Source organism: Gadus morhua, chromosome 21 (genome assembly GCF_902167405.1).
Source record: "Gadus morhua chromosome 21, gadMor3.0, whole genome shotgun sequence".
Classification (NCBI taxonomy): domain Eukaryota; kingdom Metazoa; phylum Chordata; class Actinopteri; order Gadiformes; family Gadidae; genus Gadus; species Gadus morhua.
Window position 1 is genome coordinate 16140632 of NC_044068.1, and position 20078 is coordinate 16160709.

Here is a 20078-nt window from a genome sequence, read left to right on the forward strand (position 1 = left end):
CACACACACACACACACACACACACAATAACTTGATTATTGGAATTATTATCATTATTATTATTATTATTATTACCATTATTATTACAATTATAATCATTACTCCCTAATCTAACATGGAATCAGAGATTACACGGATGGGTGGGACATGCAGCACCTGGCGGATGGGGTGGGGGGGAGGGGAGCGATGGTTTGTAGCGGGAGCACCCTAGGGTGAGGGGTGATGATGTCACACCCCGCGTCACCACTGTAAAAACTAGTGGGGGGGGGGGCGGGGGCACTAGGACCTGGCGGGAAGGCGGGTGGCCTGGCAGGAACGCAGTATGTGTGTGTGTGTGTGTTTGCGGTGCGGTGTGTGTATGTGTGTGTCTGGAAGGAGGCGATCGGTCCCGAGCAAAGGGGTAAGAAAGGGAGTATAAAAGAGGTGGGGGGGACGGGGACTGGGACGGGGGGGGGGACGGTGGTAGGACCACCGTCCCGTTGTGACCTGCAGGAACACTGTAAAAAAAAAAAGAGTTCCAAAAGCCCCTGAACATTAGTTGTTGTAAGTCTGGTGAACCTGCTGGATTCCTCTGCTAGTGTGTGTGTTATATGTGTGCGTGTGTGTTTGTGTTTCTACTCATTTGTCGTAGCTGGTGTTTTGACGTTGTTTTCTTTTTTTAACAAGAAAAAAGACTGCACCATCTGAAGACTAAGAGCACCGGAGAGTGGAAGAGCTTTTTTTTAATTTTTTTCCGTAAAAACAAATAAAGGTATAGGTATATATCCCCCGAGCTTGGCACCAGTGTGCCGGCCACGGCTACACAAGACTTCACAGAAGGCGTCCTTCAGTCGTCCATGCACCGCTTCATAGTGGTGTGGAAACCAGTGTCACTGTGGACAACTAAAACCTCACTCCTATTCGCTTGCGCATGATCTGCGCATAACGAAATGGACGTCATCCCAGCTACCGCCAGGGCTCAGCCGACCAAAAACTTTTTGGGTGAAATTGTCGGGCTCTGCACGCAGAGAGCGAAAACAGTGCTCCGTACGGATGTTATGAAATGGCGGCTATATATTTGGCGGCGGCGTGGGGGCTGTTTGCACGTTGGCCGTGACCAGCAGTGGAGGAAGGCCTGCGGTGGGAGGTATACATGATTTGAAAGAGATCCTCAGGTTTCAGTAGCCCCGAAAAGTAGAAAAAAAACCAAAGCATCCAGAGACAAAACAAGGCCCCGTCCGTTTGTTCTTTTAAAACGTAGATAACAAAGGCCGTTTTGGGTAAATGGGTAATGCACCAGCCACCAGATGCCAACGTTCACTATTTGACCAGCCGCAGAGGCCTCCCTCGACGGGTCCACCGTTGAGCCCAAAGCATGGAGCCTCAAGTTCACAAGAACCAGCCTCCTCTCGTCTTTAATCATCTAGAATGCAAAGATTCATTGAGCATTGGGCGCCTGAGGTGGGCGTGTCGTTACTGAGGGGCAGAGCGGTCAGGGAGGACATCACCGTCTTGCAGTTCGACAAACACGGTTCAAACTGTCCTTTGACCCTGTGACCCGATAACTTTATCGACCTCAGAGGGACTCAACAGTACAGAGACAGTATGGGGACCTCGTCCTTCTTACAGAGGACATGATAACTTGTAGGGGGGGGGGTAGTCTGAAGGATCCGGCACCAGGGAACCCACGGTCTCACAACCCCCAAGCGCTGTAAGGAAGATAAATGTTGCACAGCGAGCCGTCGGGCCCCTAGCCGCCTCTTGCGCTGGTCAATAGAAACAAAACATAAATCGACCAACAACCAAATCGCCATAGATTGACTAAATTCAGGGATGGATGCAAATCAAGCACCAGAGACCTGTGAGTCTCTTAAAGCACCATAGACTGTAACAAAACGTTATGGGTCAGTTGGGTCGCGATGGGACTCCCTGGACAGCACCAAAGGTTTTTGAATATATATCAATATAATAATTTGATTGCTTTGCAATCCTCTTTCTGGAAACGTATATTTATGAGTATGTTCATTGCTGTTCATAAACACTAACTTAAAGTGGAAGTGTTAGGTTGTAGATTAATTCACTGGTACACTGAATTAAACAGAATAAAGGAAAATGTCTGAATAATTGCAGTTTTGCTTTCCCCAGGCATGTTTTGCCACAGAGTAAAGTCAGAAGCCAGAGGTTAGAAGTTAGAGGGTAATCTGTAGATATAAATCACATGAATCCTGCACTAAAGAAAGGGTTTGTTTCTGTCGATAGCCGTTTCCCCACTACACCAGATACATGGAAACATGGAAGGATTCAAAAGACTCCCATCCTGTTTCTCGTATTCACCAGGGTTTTTTTGGAAGAATGCGTTTTGTCCGTACGTTTGAATCTTTTCATCCATGATTCATCCCTTTCTCTGGTGTAGCGTGGACACGGCTTGGGTGTGTGTGTGTGTGTGTGTGTACATGTGTGTGATGTAGTAGATATCACCTTGAGCTGATAGAAAACAGGGCCCGGTTTCCCGATAACGTCCACTCTTAGTGCACTAAAAAGACTCTTACGTTTAGACTTATCAAAGTTGTTTACCTCTATAGGCGAGGTTCCCGAATGATCTCTGAGGAGTCTTCTTAGGAAACACTCCTTACTTCGTTCGTAAACGGCGCCTTCCAGAAAGAACGCGCTGAAATCGGCTGCTCAGCGATCGATTTTCCAATTCATTCGCCGGTGCATGACGGCGTTCAAAAAAAGATTTCAGTCTTTGCGTAAAAACATTGCTCGAAATCCTTCTAGTAGGCCTAAACAACGATTTAACGATGGGCAAACATAGCATAGCCTACACTGATTTAAGAAAAATTATAGAAAATATAGAAACAGCGAAGGAGATTGAGGCAATCACATCCTTAATTACATCCCAGATGTTCAAATGAGGATACTGATTTTCTTTTTACAAAGCTGTCCGACTTGTTGATTATTTATGAAAATAGACATTTTGAAATGAAAGCTAAATTTTGAATAGTTTATTCAGCTTATTATATAACACTGTTTATGCTGAGCCTGCTTTGCATTTGGCTACCTGTCTGTGTGCCCGCATTGCGTGCCATCAAGGGAAAGAGGCTTTATTCGTTTCCCAGTATCATTTCCTTAATTTAGAAGACAGTTTTGTCTGACAATAATTTCTTGAAGTTGCGAGTTTTTGAGGTTATTGGTATACCGCCTGCTGTACCGTGTATGTACTGTACTGTATTGGTGGAACACAACACTGCCAATGTGGCAGTCCCATGCGCAACAGGGATTTCTAAAGTTTACTATACAGCGGCGACGACTAGCGTCAGGAGCTAAAACATCACTACGGTAGAGCTAAGGTTCTACGATCGCTTCAGACCAACCTTGCCGACGAACGACATACGAAAGAGACTCGTAGCAAAGAACGTTTCGGGAAACACGCGAGATGTTATGGTAGAACTTAAAGTAGAGGTTACGACTGACGTGGCGTTAAGAAGGCTTTAAGAAGGTTTCGGGAAACCGGGCCCAGGTTAGCACCGGGGAGGGGGGGGGGAGTGGGAGGGAGCTGCAGTCAGCTATACAGGCTCCGGAAGAAGCAGTCCATTGCAATGTGTTTGTTTGTGTACACGTTCGGGTACACGTGCGTGTGTGTATGTATCTCAGGTATTTAACGTTCACCTCACTATTAACCTGCGGCTACATTTTGTTTCTTTTGTTTTACACGATGTTGTGTGTGTGTTTTCTTGCTGGGCACTCCTGTCCCATTTTCCTTGTGTGTGCGTCCATTTGTGTGTCGCCTGCGTTGCGTGCGTCTGTCAATGTCTGTGTGTGTGCTTTGTGTGTGTGTGTGTGTGTCACTGTGGGTCCTTGTCGAGAGGAGGGGGCCCTTGGATGGTGTGAGGGCCCCCTGGGTAGGAGCGTCTCAGTACTAGTTGCTTGCTGTGGAAGCAGCAGGGGTGAGTAATACAGGGAGAGGGGGAGGGAGGGAGGGAGGGAGGGGGGAGACAGGAGCTAGTTGCAGGCGAAGAACTCCTTCAGCGGGGCGAAGAGGTGGCGGATGACGGGCACGCTCCAGGAGCGCCCCAGCAGCCGCTGGCGGGCCAGGCGGCTCATGTTGGACACGTCGGTGTAGTGGACGGGGAAGCCGAACACCCTGCAGGGGGCGACAGAGGCACAGGATGGAGACGCAGACGCTACAGCGGGGGAGCCTAGGCAGGACTGGATGCACCGAACACAGCTTGTTTGTACTCGCGACGCGTACAGCGATTCAGGGTGTACGAGGGAGACGGAGATGGGGTAGAGAGGAAAGGAGACACTGTAAACAACTACATTGTTTACACACACAGAAACACCGGCCGTCCAGGGGCCAGGGATCTGAGGGGCCTACGAGGCTCACTCTGGTGACTCACCGGTCCGCCCCATAAAACACTGTTATCAGGACCCTTTTATTTACAACTGGTTGGCTGTGGAACCGCCCACACATGTGTCTTTGCTCCCCTAAATGAAGGCTCTGCTGCAGATTGCAGAAGCAAAGAGCATTAAGAGGAGAACACACGCATTGCTGCTACCGCCTAGGATAATCCTCTATGTTGTCAACACACATTCAGTCATATTTTAGTACACATTTGACCGAACAACCACAGTGTATCTGCAGGTTTGAACCAGTTCAACTTAAGACTCTTTATACCTTTTTTACCTCGATTAAGAACACAATTGACCACCAATGTCACTGCCCAACGGCGTATAGGTGAATAAGGTCCTCAACCGGGATTATATTATAAGCTTGCAATGGTCTGGACATTGCGATGCTACAATGCTGCTGTCTGACAATAGAAGCATCCTGCAGGCACTCGTAGCAACCCCACCAACGCAGAGGTCCACACACTGGTCCACGGGGGGCCAGTAAACATTGATTTCACGTAAAATAGAGAAAACGCTTGACATTTAACGATTAAAGATTTATTATATTTCCTCTGCCGGCTGTCACAGAAAATATTTAAGACCTACCCAAATTCTTTTCAAGGCTTTTTAACACCTTTTAAGGCCTTCAATGACATTTACGAATTGCAGACTCTTTAATGGTGCGTTTAAACCCAAAATGAAGGGGCGGCGCGAATCCTTACAAAGTCAATGCAAAGAGGCGTTTAGAGGCGAAACTTCCATCGGAAAAACCCGTGGCACGGATTGATAAATGGCGCGTGATTCTACTCACATGAACACGTCGCTCAAGTTGAAACATGCTTTCCGGGAATATCTTAAAGTCGTGTCAGCCTATCAGAGCGAACCGCAGCATGGAGGAGGAAGTGATTGTTGCCGTTTGCGGAATCCCGGAGCTCTAGAATAGCTCACATATTAACGCTGTTTTCGGTGTGAAGGCACAGTAATACTTAGGATATCTCCAAGGGTTGGGGGGGTCAACCTGCGCCCCCCCCACCGGCGGGCCACGTACCTCTCCATCTCGGTGCACCAGAGGATGTCCTCCTTGCTGTCCATGTAGACGGGGAAGTGCTCGTCCTTCCCCTGCTTCACAGAGTTAGAGCGCGTCGTTATGGTGCGCAGCTTCTCAAACTGGAGAGACCCCGCGCACCGCACACACACACACACACACACACGCCATAGACGGGCGTCACCACGCACACACACACACACACACACACACACAGACACACACACACACACACACACACACAAACACCATAGAGACGGGCGTCGCCAAACACACACACACGCACACACACACACAAAACATACATGCAGACCAAGACACAGACACAGACACACACAACCACACACACACACGCACACACACAGAGACAAATAAACTCTATCAGCACATTCTACATGTTGCAAGAATTTGAGTGATTTTGTATAACATGCACATTTAAAAATAGCTTTGTAGGCATTCACACAATAAGATAGAGGTAGACTTAGAGTAGACTTAAAAACATTCAGGTTTTTGTTTTTAAAGCTTGCCGTCCAATCAGGTAACAATTCTCGTCATGCTTCATTTTGACTGAATCATAAGATGATCATAACATGGTTCACATGCACATTGACTTTGTGATTCTAAAAAAATAACATGCAAACTCGCATAAACACACATGCATAACCACACCTACATACACACACACACACACACAGACACACACACACACACACACACACACACACACACAAGGGTAGGGTACCTTAGCCGTGCGACCGTGCTCCAGACAGTCTTGGAGGTCCAGCCTGTCATTGTTCATGGATGCCAATGGTCTGTAGACACACACACACACACACATACACACACACACACACACACACACACACACACACACACACACCGACACACCGACACACAGCCACATTATTCTTTCTATTTGTGTTTGCTTTAGAAGGGGCTTGGTGTGTGTGTGTGTGTGTGTGTGTGTGTGTGTGTGTGTGTGTGTGTGTGTGTGTGTGTGCGTGTGTGTGTGTGTGTGTGTGTGTGTGTGTGTGTTTGTGTGGATGTGTGTGTGTGTGTGAGTGTGTGTCGGACCTGGACATGCCCGGCAGGTTTCCCCAGAAGTATCTGGCGCGGTGTGCGGCGGACACCTCTTTGGCATCGATCATTACGGGGTTACACTGCAAAAAAAAGAGAAGATCAGAGGTCAAACTATGTGCAGGGAATTCATTTCAGGGCCCAAAAGCCACACTTGCCGCCGCCACAAGGGGGCAGCAGAACCATCCACCAGCTCCGGAATGGAAGAAGGCCTTTCCACTCTGTTTCTATCTGAGTTTGTGGCTGCGTCCCAATACTTTGCTTCCTATCATCGTAGCCTAATGGAGGGCACCTGACCAGGATGTACCTGACAGGGACCTTCCTACCCTGCTGCCATACCAGCTACAACCTGTGGACGGACCCTAGGTTGCCTCCAAGCCAAGGGTTCGCGGCCTTTGAGTGAGCAGGTGCTGGATACAGTGTGGATTTAATTCCATATTTTGCACAGGCGTCTACTAGGGGCAGAGGGAGGGTAAGAGAGCTTTGGTGAGTGCCTGCTTCCTGTGTGCTTATCAATGAAAGAAGCTTGTCGAGATGTGGTGGCTTGTCTACTTTTTTCTATGAGTAAAGGCGCGTGGCTCATACAGGTTGTAACTTGAAGACCTCCATACTCCATACCCCTCTGTTTCATTCCCCAGGCAACAAACAGCGTTTACACTATCTTTCGCCGAACGAGGTAACAAAGTGACGTAAGGCCCATGGGTTGCTGATGACAACCCTTGCGTTTGCAGTCTAATGAACGTCACCGACTAAGTGTTAATGGCAACATTCCCGACACGCATTCCAATCACAAGCGGCAGGTAGCGTGGAGTTTCCCCGTCACCCGACAGCGGTTGCATCGCCTGATAAGATACGGCGGAGCTAGTGCCACAGAACTGCTCTTCACCTCACCTGTGTGTGTGCAACGGCGCGCACACACACAAGACGCTGCCGTTTTAAGGTGTTAACCTCATTTATAGTCAGCGCCACGCGCCGTCTCTGCAGTCCAAGCACGGCCGCGCCTTTCACGTGACATTACCCATGCTGCGGCGGTGCAGGCCGCCCAGCCTGCCTGCTGGGCCTCAGCATGTCAGAGGTAAGTGACAGAATGCAGCGCACGCCGTTTTCGCTGTCACAACGTTTTTTCTGCCCCGATGCCTCCGTCGTCGGTCGGCGGGTTGGCACGGCGACTATAAATGAGGCTTTGGTGGAGTGGCCGTGGGGTGCGGTGAGGGGGTCCCCACCTCGAGGAAGCGGGAGATGTCCCTCTTGTCGCTGACGCCCATGGCAACCACGTTCTCGAAGAGCCAGAAGAACGGCCGGTCGTCCCCCGGCTTGGGCCGCGCCTCGTGGAGCAGCCGGTAGAACTCAAAGAACAGCCGGCCCGTCCCCTCTGGAGGGAAGGAGAGCGGGAGAAGGGGGGGGAGGGGAGAGGTGAGGGCGAGGGAGGGAGGGAGAGGAAGGGAGGGAGGGAGAGGAAGGGAGGGAGGGAGAGCCAGAAAAAGCGAGAGGGAGAGAGAGAGAGACAGAAAGCGAGAGGGAGATAGAAAGGGAGGGAGAAAATATATAAAGAGAATATATATATAGAAGAAGGGGAAAGGAGGAAGGGAGAACAAAAGAGAGAAATGGAAAAATTTGAATGCCACCCAAATGAACAAAAAGCCCCCCAACCATGAAGCATCTCTATTGAGGAACGCCTTAAAGGGTCCTAAGTGCGTTCAATCGCCCAATGCCTAATCAACAGGAGTAACGGTGGAATGTGCATGTGTTGCTGCAGCCTGGCGGGCCGTGGGGTGTGTGTGGTGGTCCTGGGGGGCTCCTAGACTTACTCTTACCGTAGAGGCCCTTCCGCGCGGGGTTGACTATGGACAGGTCATTGCAGGGGCTTCCCCCTATCACCAGGTCGAAGGGACCCCACTCCTGGATCTAACGCACGCAAAGAACCCACACACACACACGCACGAACGCACACACACACGAACGCACACAAGCACAACATTTACACCCCCCCATGATGCACTTGTGCGATCATCGTAAGGCAATAACAAAAATACACTAAAACAGATAGAAGTTAAATGAGGTTCATCTGCTGTCCAGGCTGAGGTGAGGGAGGGTGGGAGGGGAGGGGTGGGGGGAGGGCGGTGGGTGACACACACTCACGTGTTTGTGTGTGACGGTGCGCACGTCGCCCACGTACATGATGCGGCCGTGGTGCCGCACGATGCCCACCGTGATGGAGTCCTCACACACCTCCGACGCCACGTAGCGCTCCACCTGGATGCCCAGGTCCCTCAGCACCAGCAGGCCTGGAGCACACACACACACACACACACACACACACAGGCACACGCACGCACACACACACACACACACACACACACACACACACACACACAGGCACACGCACGCACACACACACACGCGCACACACACAGGCACACGCACGCACGCACACACACACACACACAGGCACACGCACGCACGCACACACACACACACACAGGCACACGCATGCACACACACACACACACACACAAGCACACGCACGCACACACACACACACACACACACACACACACACACACACACACAGGCACACGCATGCACACACACACACACACACACACAGGCACGCACACACACACACACACAGGCACACGCACGCACACACACACACACAGGCACACGCACGCACACACGCACACACACACACACACACAGGCACGCACACACACACACAGGCACGCACACAGGCATGCACAGGCATGCACACACACACACACACACACACACACACACACAGACACAGGCACACACACAGGAACACACACAGACATAGACACACAGGCATGCATCCGCACACACACGCACGTTCGCACACACACACACACACAGGCACACGCACGCACACACACACACACATAAACGCACACAAACACACACAAGCCAGTCATAAAAGGGCTTTTTCAAACACGTGATGAAATGATCACTGATCTAGTGAAGCCCGCCTGAAATTACTAATACAACTGTTGAAATTTAACCTGGAACCTCACACCGGGACAGACATACAGACACAGAGGGACCTCAAACATAGAGACAAACCTGTCGCAATGCCGTCGAAAAGAGAGAGCACTCTGATTGGTTGCCTCATCTCTGCTGCTACAGGGGGATATAGTTTAGCTGGCTCCTATAAGGGAGAGGGAGAGGGAGAGGGAGAGGGAGAGGGAGAGGGAGAGGGAGAGCGAGAGGGAGAGGGAGAGGGAGAGGGAGAGGGAGAGAGAGAGAGAGAGTTAGAGTTGTGTTAGGCTCTCCCCCTTCTCTCTCTCTCTCAGCCTCCCTCCCTCCCCACCTCCCGTGCCCCTCTCCCCTCCACCACTCACAAAGTCCTGCTCGTGGTTGTTGGCGAAGAACAGCTGCAGCCGTGAGGGCCAGTCTTCACGTCGCCGCAGCAACCCGTGGCCACTGCGCGGCCCACACATGAAGCAGTTCCAGGGGTCTTCCTTGATGGCCACCGCTGCCGAGCCCGTGCCCACCAAGAGGTCCACGCACTCCACACAGAAACACCTACACACACACACACACACACACACACACACACACACACACACACACACACACACACACACACACACACACACACACACTTATGTCAATATGGACGCTTACGGACACAGACCCACACAGAGGTACAAACGCACACACACAGGCAAAAACATACACATACACCTACACATATATATTATGCACACATAAAAAAAACCACACACACACAGAGATACACGCTTACGAAGATACACACAAGCATACATTTACGCACACATGCCAACACACACATACTGATTATACGCGTGAATACGTACACACAAGCACACACACGCACACACACATGTACATTTATATGCATGAATACGCAAACAAAAGCACAAACACACAAGTGCACATAAACGCACACATTTACACATACACAGGTAACATTTGGACAAGTGATCGACCGATAATATTTTATTTTTTTCTTCGATATGATTTACAGACAGTTCAATAATGTTCATTTTTTTTAATTGAGACATAGTAACATTTGTTACCATCATTGTGTCATTTCAATGATGTAAATTGAGGGAGGCTTAGCCTGGAAATCCAGACCCACATCTAGAAAGCTGTAGGGTCTGGCAACGAGTCTCAACGAGTCTCAACGATACTCTTGCCGTATCGGGTCGGAAAAACAGCAACGCTTTTGGCCCGCCTATATTGATACATCGATGTGATTGTTTAATGTGCTGAGCCAGGGGCGGCCCAGAATATACACGAGTATATTGCTCGTTCCCAGAGTGACTCGCTGAGCAAATTAAAATTGTGCTCTCGCGAGAACTCTGGATTTCCAGGGTAGTATCGGCTCCAAATATCGGCTCAAGAAAATCGGTATCGGCGCATCGGTTATCGGCTAAGGCAGATGGAAAAACAAATCGTCAGCGGCCCTAAAAAATCCATATTGGTCGATCCCTACCTAGGACGTCTCTATCTAATTCTTTGACACAGAATAACAAACTGAACATTTAGTGCGATGGAGAACATAGCACGTTGATCAGTGTATATACGGTGTGCCTTGGAAGAGGCAGTGCTCTTACAGCCGCCCACAGACGACGGGCTTCGATCTCCGGAGAGGGTTTAGCAGCACTAGTTCTGGCGGTGCTCTGTGCTCAGTACTGACCTGCAGCAGTTGTTGTTCCCGCACATAAGCACCTCCCTGCCGCCACAGCAGATGGTGCAGTAGGACTGGTAGCCATCATCGTCATACTGGTACGCACACTCCAGGAAACAGTTCTGCCAAAGGATGGGGCACACACACACACACACATTTTACCACATGCACACACGCATAAACATACAATGTCTGGGTGCATGCATGTGTTTGCTTGCATGCTTGCATGTTGGCATGGGTGGGTGTGTGCTTACAGGTGTGCATGTGTGTGGGTGTGTGTGTGTGTGTGCGTCTTCATCTTTGTTTGTGAGTGGTTGTATTGATTGTTTCATTGATTACCGCGGTCTCTGTTCATAATCTCCTGTAAGATTGAGCCCCACCAGACAGCGATCTGTAGCTCACCTTGCATCCCTGGCACATGGCCCCCATGAAGAGGGGGTGCTCCAGGGAGACGTTCAGACTGCCACAGGAGATGCACAGGTCTGGAGAGAGGGGGACAGGCAGCGCACACACCATCAGCACACTGTGGTCGACGGTTTAAACCTGTGAACTCTAGGAACCTGCGACTCCATGACTCATTACACAGTGATGAGTCTTTGAATGAGATGAGTGCATGGCATTTCACACCACAAACCGCCGCCACCAACACAAAGATGACTGCTATTAGTCAATCGCTCTTTTTTGGTTGATCACAGTGCACCGTTCCTTTATCTACTGCCTATAGATCCGTTTTGCCCAAAACAGCAGATAACATGTATTTATTTGTCAGTAAAACGTAGCATGGAAAAGCTAAGCATTTTCTTTTAAATTAAAATACATGAACTTACTTTGTTGAATTAAGTTTTTTTATAGCATTCATTTTCAATGGAACTTATGTATAAATTAGGCTTAATAATTGCTTAATAATACCTTACCTTCTATGTTCCTGGTCTTCTTCTTGACCTCACAGATGAGTCTCTCTGAAAAAGGTAATTCTAACATTTAGGTCATAGTAATAGCAACAAACATTCACACACCCCATACATACATACTCCATACATACATGCATTATCCGCAAATCGACACAAATCGTCCCTTAGTTAGTATTTTAAGTACATCGACTGGCAGATTTCCTTTCATATTCCACAGGACCTATCCATACAGCTTTTAACATCTATATCTCCTCTTAACCCTTAAAAATCAATTTGTAAGCCTTATGGACTAGACAGGGCTTGGACCAACAGAAGGGTTGGTCATAGCACTGTCAATTCACCTCGTCCTGGTGTGAAATGAAAGGGTGAGGTGTAACTCCCTCACCTCGGGTGCCCTCGTCGATCACCTCCCTGATCTTGGCCTTCTCCACTGTGTTCTTGCGGGGCTTCTTGGCGGGGGGGGGAGGGGTGTATGCCGCCTCGGGCTCCGCCCACGTCTCCGGGTACACGTCCTTGTAGGGGATGCGCTCCTCTGCAGAGGGAGGTGGAGGGGTCACCATGACAACTAGCCCTATCACTCTGACCGGGCTAGTTCTGTCGTCCCCTCGACGGTCACTGGGTTCTCCTAACGCTGTGTTTTGGAATCTGTGGGAGTTGTGCCACTGGTGGTACGGAAGGGTACTGCAGGGGATGCCTGGGATTTTATTCTTGAATTACTCTTATTACATATTATATATTATGCACCCAAAAATAATAAACATCATTGAAATAAATCTATTATAGATATTGTTCAGCAAATACAGTGTTATGTCTTCCTTATTGACGCTCCTTCAAAACGTGTTGCTCTGTTCATTCCATCATATGTTTTCCATTGTAATGTTTTTCTGTTGTGTGGTCATTTGTGTTTGCTAAATAAACACACTGGGTGCATTGCAGAGGGTATAAAGGGGGCGCGGTCCCTCTTTCTCAGCCATTTGTATTCAGCAATGTTCTATCATAGTACTGTGTCCTCCTTGACTAGTACTGTGTTCACCTCTGATAGTACTGTGTTCACCTCTGATAGTACTGTGTTCAACTCTGATAGTACTGTGTTCACCTCTGAAAGTACTGTGTTCACCTCTGATAGTACTGTGTTCACCTCTGATAGTACTGTGTTCACCTCTGATAGTACTGTGTTCACCTCTGATAGTACTGTGTTCACCTCTGATAGTACTGTGTTCACCTCTGATAGTACTGTGTTCAACTCTGATAGTACTGTGTTCACCTCTGAAAGTACTGTGTTCACCTCTGATAGTACTGTGTTCACCTCTGATAGTACTGTGTTCACCTCTGATAGTACTGTGTTCACCTCTGATAGTACTGTGTTCACCTCTGAAAGTACTGTGTTCACCTCTGATAGTACTGTGTTCACCTCTGATAGTACTGTGTTCACCTCTGAAAGTACTGTGTTCACCTCTGATAGTACTGTGTTCACCTCTGATAGTACTGTGTTCACCTCTGATAGTACTGTGTTCACCTCTGAAAGTACTGTGTTCACCTCTGATAGTACTGTGTTCACCTCTGATAGTACTGTGTTCACCTCTGATAGTACTGTGTTCACCTCTGATAGTACTGTGTTCACCTCTGATAGTACTGTGTTCACCTCTGATAGTACTGTGTTCACCTCTGATAGTACTGTGTTCACCTCTGATAGTACTGTGTTCCTCATGGCTAATACTCTCATCTCCTGGGCCAGTACTGTGACCCCCTACAGAACTGTGACCCCCTACAGTACTGTGATCCCTACAGTACTGTGACCCCTACAGTACTGTGACCCCCTACAGTACTGTGACCCCCTAGAGTACTGTGATCCCTACAGTACTGTGATCCCTCCAGTACTGTGATCCCTCCAGTACTGTGATCCCTACAGTACTGTGATACCTCCAGTACTGTGATCCCTACAGTACTGTGATCCCTACAGTACTGTGACCCCCTACAGTACTGTGATCCCTACAGTACTGTGATCCCCTACAGTACTGTGATCCCTACAGTACTGTGATCCCCTACAGTACTGTGATCCCTACAGTACTGTGACCCCTACAGTACTGTGACCCCCTACAGTACTGTGACCCCCTAGAGTACTGTGATCCCTACAGTACTGTGATCCCTCCAGTACTGTGATCCCTACAGTACTGTGATCCCTCCAGTACTGTGATCCCTACAGTACTGTGATCCCCTACAGTACTGTGATCCCTACAGTACTGTGATCCCTACAGTACTGTGATCCCTACAGTACTGTGATCCCTACAGTACTGTGACCCCCTACAGTACTGTGACCCCCTAGAGTACTGTGATCCCTACAGTACTGTGATCCCTCCAGTACTGTGATCCCTACAGTACTGTGATCCCCTACAGTACTGTGATCCCTACAGTACTGAGACCCCCTACAGTACTGTGATCCCTACAGTACTGTGATCCCTACAGTACTGTGATCCCTACAGTACTGTGATCCCCTACAGTACTGTGATCCCTACAGTACTGTGATCCCTACAGTACTGTGACCCCCTACAGTACTGTGATCCCTACAGTACTGTGACCCCTACAGTACTGTGATCCCCTACAGTACTGTGATCCCCTACAGTACTGTGACCCCCACAGTACTGTGATCCCTAGAGTACTGTGTTCTTCGTGGCTAGTGGTTTGATCTCCTCGGCTGGTATGGTGTTTCCCTATTAAACTGTGATCTCCTTTGCTAGTACTGTGTTATCATTGGTTTCTACCGTGCTCTCCTTGGCTAGACCTATGTTCTGGGTTATTACTGTATCGTACATTGAACAACCAAGGGCAACATTGTCTTAGATACATGATATCATTTTCGACTGTATTTCAGGTTTGTTTGTGTCTATGTTTGGCATGTATGTACACCATGCAGATGTATTTTTATGTTGCCGTGTGTGTGTGTGTGTGTGTGTATGTGTATGTGCATGTGTATGTGTGTGTGTTCGTGTGTATGTGTATGTGCGTGTGTGTGTGTGTGTGTGTGTGTGTGCGTGCGTGCGTGTGTGTGCGTGCGTGCGTGCGTGTGCGTGTGTGCGTGCGTGCGTGCGTGCGTGTGTACCCTCTGGAGGGTCCAGCCCCTGGGCTCCGCTGGGTAAGAAGCCGGTCATGGCCCACTCTATCAGCTGTCTGGTCTGAAGCTCCACCCCCTGGCCCTCAGTGTCATCGCCCGCATCACAGGAGGGGAGGGGCCAACCCGCCCTGGTGCTCGCCACCTGGAGAGCACGCACACATGCACACGCACACACACACACACATACAATCAAACACACATACATACATACCCACCCACACACACACACACACACACACAGAAACACACACACGCATGCACACACGCATGCACACGCACACACACACACACACACACAAACCCACACACACAAACAAAGGCACAACACAAATTGAGTATTATGATAGGATCTAAAATCCGACCACTGTCATGTTCACCGTTGACTGTTATCCTCGACCACGCATCACACATAACAGCTACAACCGGAGGCTGCACGGACAGCCATTACACCCGCCTCCATGGCCCCAGTGGGGGGCCGGGGCTCAACACGAACACACACTGACACGCATCACTGCGCACCTGCAGAGCCTCGTAGATGGCCTTGCGGTACATGGGCTGCTTGTTGTAGGTGGACTGGTGGAAGGCAGAGGAGAAGGAGCTCAGCGCCATCAGCTTCTCCACACAGACCTGCAGAGTGTGGGAGGAGGAGGAGGGGAGGAGGGGGAGGAAGAGGAGGAGGAGGAGGAGGAGAGGGAGGAGGGGGAGGAGGGGAAGGAGGAGGAGGAGGAGGGAGAAACATTAATTTTTCAAATGCTTTGCTTCGAAAAAGAAAGCCAAGACCTTGAGTTCAAGTTCAACATTTGAACGTTTTTCTAAAGCCTTTAGCATTTAACAGTTTATTGCACCCTAACAACCTGCAAAGAGAGAGAGATTGTGAACCGCAACGTTTTATCATCAATTTGACCTATTACTCATTGTAAGTAGAATCACGTCTAAATATGACAAGCGATCCAGAGAGAATTAACTGTTGCCAGCCATCATCAGCCATCAACAAGCCACCAACAAGCGTTGCTTATGGCTGGCTGTCATAATACTAGTGAAGATGGTTTGACAGCAAGAAGCAAACAACAGAAAGATCGCCCTGAGAGCACAACTGACTGGAGGGACTTCAAAAGGAGACATAACGAGAGAGAGACATAGAGATGGAGAGAGAGATAAACAGAGAGAGAGATGGTGAGAGAGAGGGAGAGAGAGAGAGACTGGCAATCATATTAGGGACTTCAACCCTCTACTAAGCAGACTCTGTCCCCCCCCCCCCCCCTCTCACCTCACCCCCCCAGAGAGACTCCCGGGTGACCGTCGCCGGGCCTGTTGTTTGTGTGCATGTTGCCATCGTGAGTTTCCTACCACAGAGAACTTGCTGTCGCCGAACCACATGACCCAGCGGGTCCCGTCGGCGGCTAGGCTGCGCCCGCTCATCCACCAGGACACGATGCGGCCCGGCCACCACGAGAAGCCCCGCAGCTTCCCGAACACCAGCGCCCCGATGCCGAAGCCCCGGCCGTCCTGCAGGGCGGGACACAGCGTGGCCCCAGGGTCAGTCCACCGGTGGGTGAGCACCGTCCTGTCTGCCCCCGCTGCAAGGCCCCTGTTGCCCCCGCTGCCGGCCCCTGATGCACCCGCTGCAAGGCCCCTACTGCCCCCGCTGCCGTCCCCTACTGCCCCCGCTGCAAGGCCCCTACTGCCCCCGCTGCAAGGCCCCTACTGCCCCCGCTGCAAGGCCCCTACTGCCCCCGCTGCAAGGCCCCTACTGCCCCCGCTTCCGTCCCCTACTGCCCCCGCTGCAAGTCCCCTACTGCCCCCGTGGCATGGCCCCTACTGCCCCCGTGGCATGGCCCCTACTGCCCCCCCTGCCCCATATTTTGCAGATTCTGTCTGATTCATTTAAACCTTGACTAAAAGAACAAGGAACACACGGATGGGTAAATGATGAGTTACTGCTGCCCTGACCATGACATTGACCTAGAGCGTCATAATAGCTTTATTAAATCTCATAGAACTAGCATCTCCTAGTATTCCGGAAAGCCCCTCTACAGCGTGCTGCAGAGTTTGGTTCCGAGGGATACATTCAATTTATCAAATGTTTGTATTACATTAATCTCGGAGCCCATCGGCTATCGTCTGACAGTGACTCGGTGAACGTCCAGGCCGAGGCTTCCTGTTCTGTCACTGTTGACAGTCCGATTAGCAACTTGAGACGTGTGAATGGTGTTTGAGTTGATGGACGACGTTGATAGACGACTGGTTCATCAGTAGCCAGTTTAAACTCTTCAGTTCAACTACACTACACTACACTACAACTACACTACACTTGGTATTTGCTAAAAAAAACATAATAAAAAAATAAAGTGAGTACAATTCAATAAAATAAACAATCTGTCTACAATCAAAATACAAATTGTAAATTTAAAGCGAAATAGAGCGCCACTAGCAGGAAAAGGTATTGGTAACATTCTGTCTGTTCGTCTGTCTTTCTGTCTGACACACAGACCACACACACACACACACACACACACACACACACACACACACACACACACACACACACACACACACACACACACACACAACACCACACACACCCCCTCACCTGGTACTCCACCTCGCTAGGGGTGGCCTGCTCGCCCCCCCTGGCCACGGGCTCTGGCGTCATGGCGACGGTGGGCGAGGCGGGGTCGGTGTGCTGCTGGGGCGGCGGGGTGGGGGACTGCGGCGGCGGAGGAAGGAGAGGTGGCAGAGGAGGAGGAGGAAGGGGCAGAGCTGACGGGGCCGAGGGGGCCGGCGGGCTGGCCGGCTCCTCCTCCTCCTCCTCCTCCTTCTGGAAGTCTCCCTCGGACAGGTCGTCCATCATGCTGATCTCCGCCTCGCGGTACGCCCGCTTCTCCGCCTGCAGGAGAAGAGTCCTGGTTAACGGGGGGTGTTCCAGATGCCCCCCGCACACCACCCGTAGAGCTGCTCTTGTGACATAATTTTCTGGCTTGTAGCACTTATAGCGTTCCCGTTTGTCTTTGAGGGCATCTGGGTTATTGTTAGCTACGATAGCCTCTTTAGCAAACCAGCTCGAAGACTAAAAACACAACTTTACATTGTATTGCACTCACAGCAAGACTGTGCAATGCATAGATTGGTGATGGGATTAAAGCAGCAATGTTATCAAGTGTGAAAAACAGACATTAAGACGACCATCGTGGCACAAAAAAATGCATCTCATTATGGGCGCGGCCATCTTTGTTTATCAGTCGTATGGTCAACCTCACTGAACTCGTTTGACTCCCAGAATCCTGAGTGGGAACGACCAAAAGGGGGCTTGCCTCGGTAAACAAACCATATGACGTGTCACAAGACTTGGCCACTAGTGCGACACTTTAACGTTTAACACGTTAAACGTTAAAGGGGCGGCAGTCGCTCAGGAGGTAGAGCGGGTTGGCTGGTAACCTGAAGGTTGCCGGTTCAATCCCCGGCTCCCCCTAGCTGAGTGTCGAGGTGTCCTTGAGCAAGGCAGCTAACCCTGACTGTTAGCTCCCAACGAGCTGGCTGTCGCCTTGCATGGTTGACTACGCTGTCGGTGTGTGAATGTGTGCGTGAATGGTGAATGTGAGGCAACATTGTAAAGCGCTTTGGGTGGCCGATGGTCAGAAAAGCGCTATATAAATGCAGTCCATTTACATTTACATTTAACACGTTTTTGACTGTTATCGAGGAGGGGGAGGTGTAAAATAATGCTGCAAGCTTCAATAAAGTTCAGTGCCAGTGGTTCGAATCGCCACATCAGCAGGAACTGTGAGCACACACCACTGCATGGCTCTGCCAGAAGCTGCACACGTCTGATATTCTAGGCCATCTAAAGCGAGCTCCTCCGTCATCCCCCAGACAGGCTGCTGTTGCATACATGCTGTCCAAAACAAACACTGTCACTTTAAGGTTGTGTCATTGGGGACGACAACAAGAAGGATAAACAAGTCCCGCCCACCTTGTCCTTAAATGCCCCACACTGAATACAAGCACTGGTGTGTGTGTGTGTGTGTGTGTGTGTGTGTGTGTGTGTGTGTGTGTGTGTGTGTAAGAGTGAGTGAGTTTGTAAGAGTGTCCTAGGGTTGTGTTGGTGCTGGTGGTGTGATGGGGGGATACCATGTCCTATAACAAGTGTTTAATGTGGCCTTTCCCCCTGCAGAGGCCTCTGACCAAAGGCCCCCCTAAGTTACGCCAAAGGCGTAACAATCCATTTATTGTGTTTTCTCTCTGAACAGGAAGTGAAGGGGAGATTGGGGTGGGGGGGGGGGGGGGGGGGGGGGGGGGGGGGTGGGGGGGAGTTCAGTGGGTTCAGATCAGGAACAAGGCCGCCGAGATGGAAATAGAGAGAGAGAGAGCGAGAGCGAGAGAGAGCGGATTACGTTTGCAATCATATTAGTGGCTGACAGATGCAACAGGGACCGGCTCAGCGGAGGTGAACGCGGCCGCTTGGTTCCCCATGTCGCTGGAGGCCTCTCTAGAGGTAGGCGCTACAAGACATACAAACAGGCGACTAGTGTTCCCCCCAGCATTGGGATTATGGTTCAGTCTGCTTCTCTGTTGTCTGAGTAGTCATGAGCGACTCCTGCATACATTAACACAAAGCATGTACCGATGTATAATGAGATGTGAAACTACAATGTAAAATAGGCCGACCAAAGAGGAAGGGACAGAGCGAGGGCTAGGGGGTGGGGGGTAAGTGGAAGGGACGGAGAAAGTGATGGCCACAACACAATGTGACTCTCTGACCCTTCAACATCCCAAGGAGGTCAGGAGGTCAACCTTCCTAGCTCCTGTTGACCTCCCCCCCACAACCCCTTCCTGCCCTGAGAGCAGTTATCCCCCAAATGATCACTGACATGGACCACACAAACATGCATT

General features: G+C 50.1%; 1 protein-coding gene across 11 annotated transcripts in view; it reads right to left on the reverse strand.

The window, feature by feature from the left end:
- Positions 1-611: 611 nt before the first annotated feature.
- The window catches only part of dnmt3aa (DNA (cytosine-5-)-methyltransferase 3 alpha a), a 36632-nt gene continuing 17165 nt past the window's right edge, over positions 612-20078 (reverse strand). For 7 of the 11 annotated variants that reach the window (XM_030345880.1, XM_030345879.1, XM_030345881.1 and 4 more), the window contains 17 exons: positions 17779-18075; positions 16536-16694; positions 15708-15815; positions 15177-15330; positions 12465-12611; positions 12083-12127; positions 11571-11650; positions 11178-11290; positions 9853-10036; positions 9575-9659; positions 8633-8778; positions 8302-8398; positions 7717-7865; positions 6491-6576; positions 6159-6228; positions 5420-5538; positions 612-4123 (listed from right to left, as the gene is read on the reverse strand). In XM_030345880.1, the coding sequence (XP_030201740.1) occupies positions 3982-4123; positions 5420-5538; positions 6159-6228; positions 6491-6576; positions 7717-7865; positions 8302-8398; positions 8633-8778; positions 9575-9659; positions 9853-10036; positions 11178-11290; positions 11571-11650; positions 12083-12127; positions 12465-12611; positions 15177-15330; positions 15708-15815; positions 16536-16694; positions 17779-18075 (2181 nt within the window). In that variant the 3' untranslated portion in view covers positions 612-3981. The remainder of the gene's footprint in view (positions 4124-5419; positions 5539-6158; positions 6229-6490; positions 6577-7716; positions 7866-8301; positions 8399-8632; positions 8779-9574; positions 9660-9852; positions 10037-11177; positions 11291-11570; positions 11651-12082; positions 12128-12464; positions 12612-15176; positions 15331-15707; positions 15816-16535; positions 16695-17778; positions 18076-20078) is intronic. The other 4 variants (XM_030345878.1, XM_030345873.1, XM_030345876.1 and 1 more) reach the window with 4 other exon arrangements.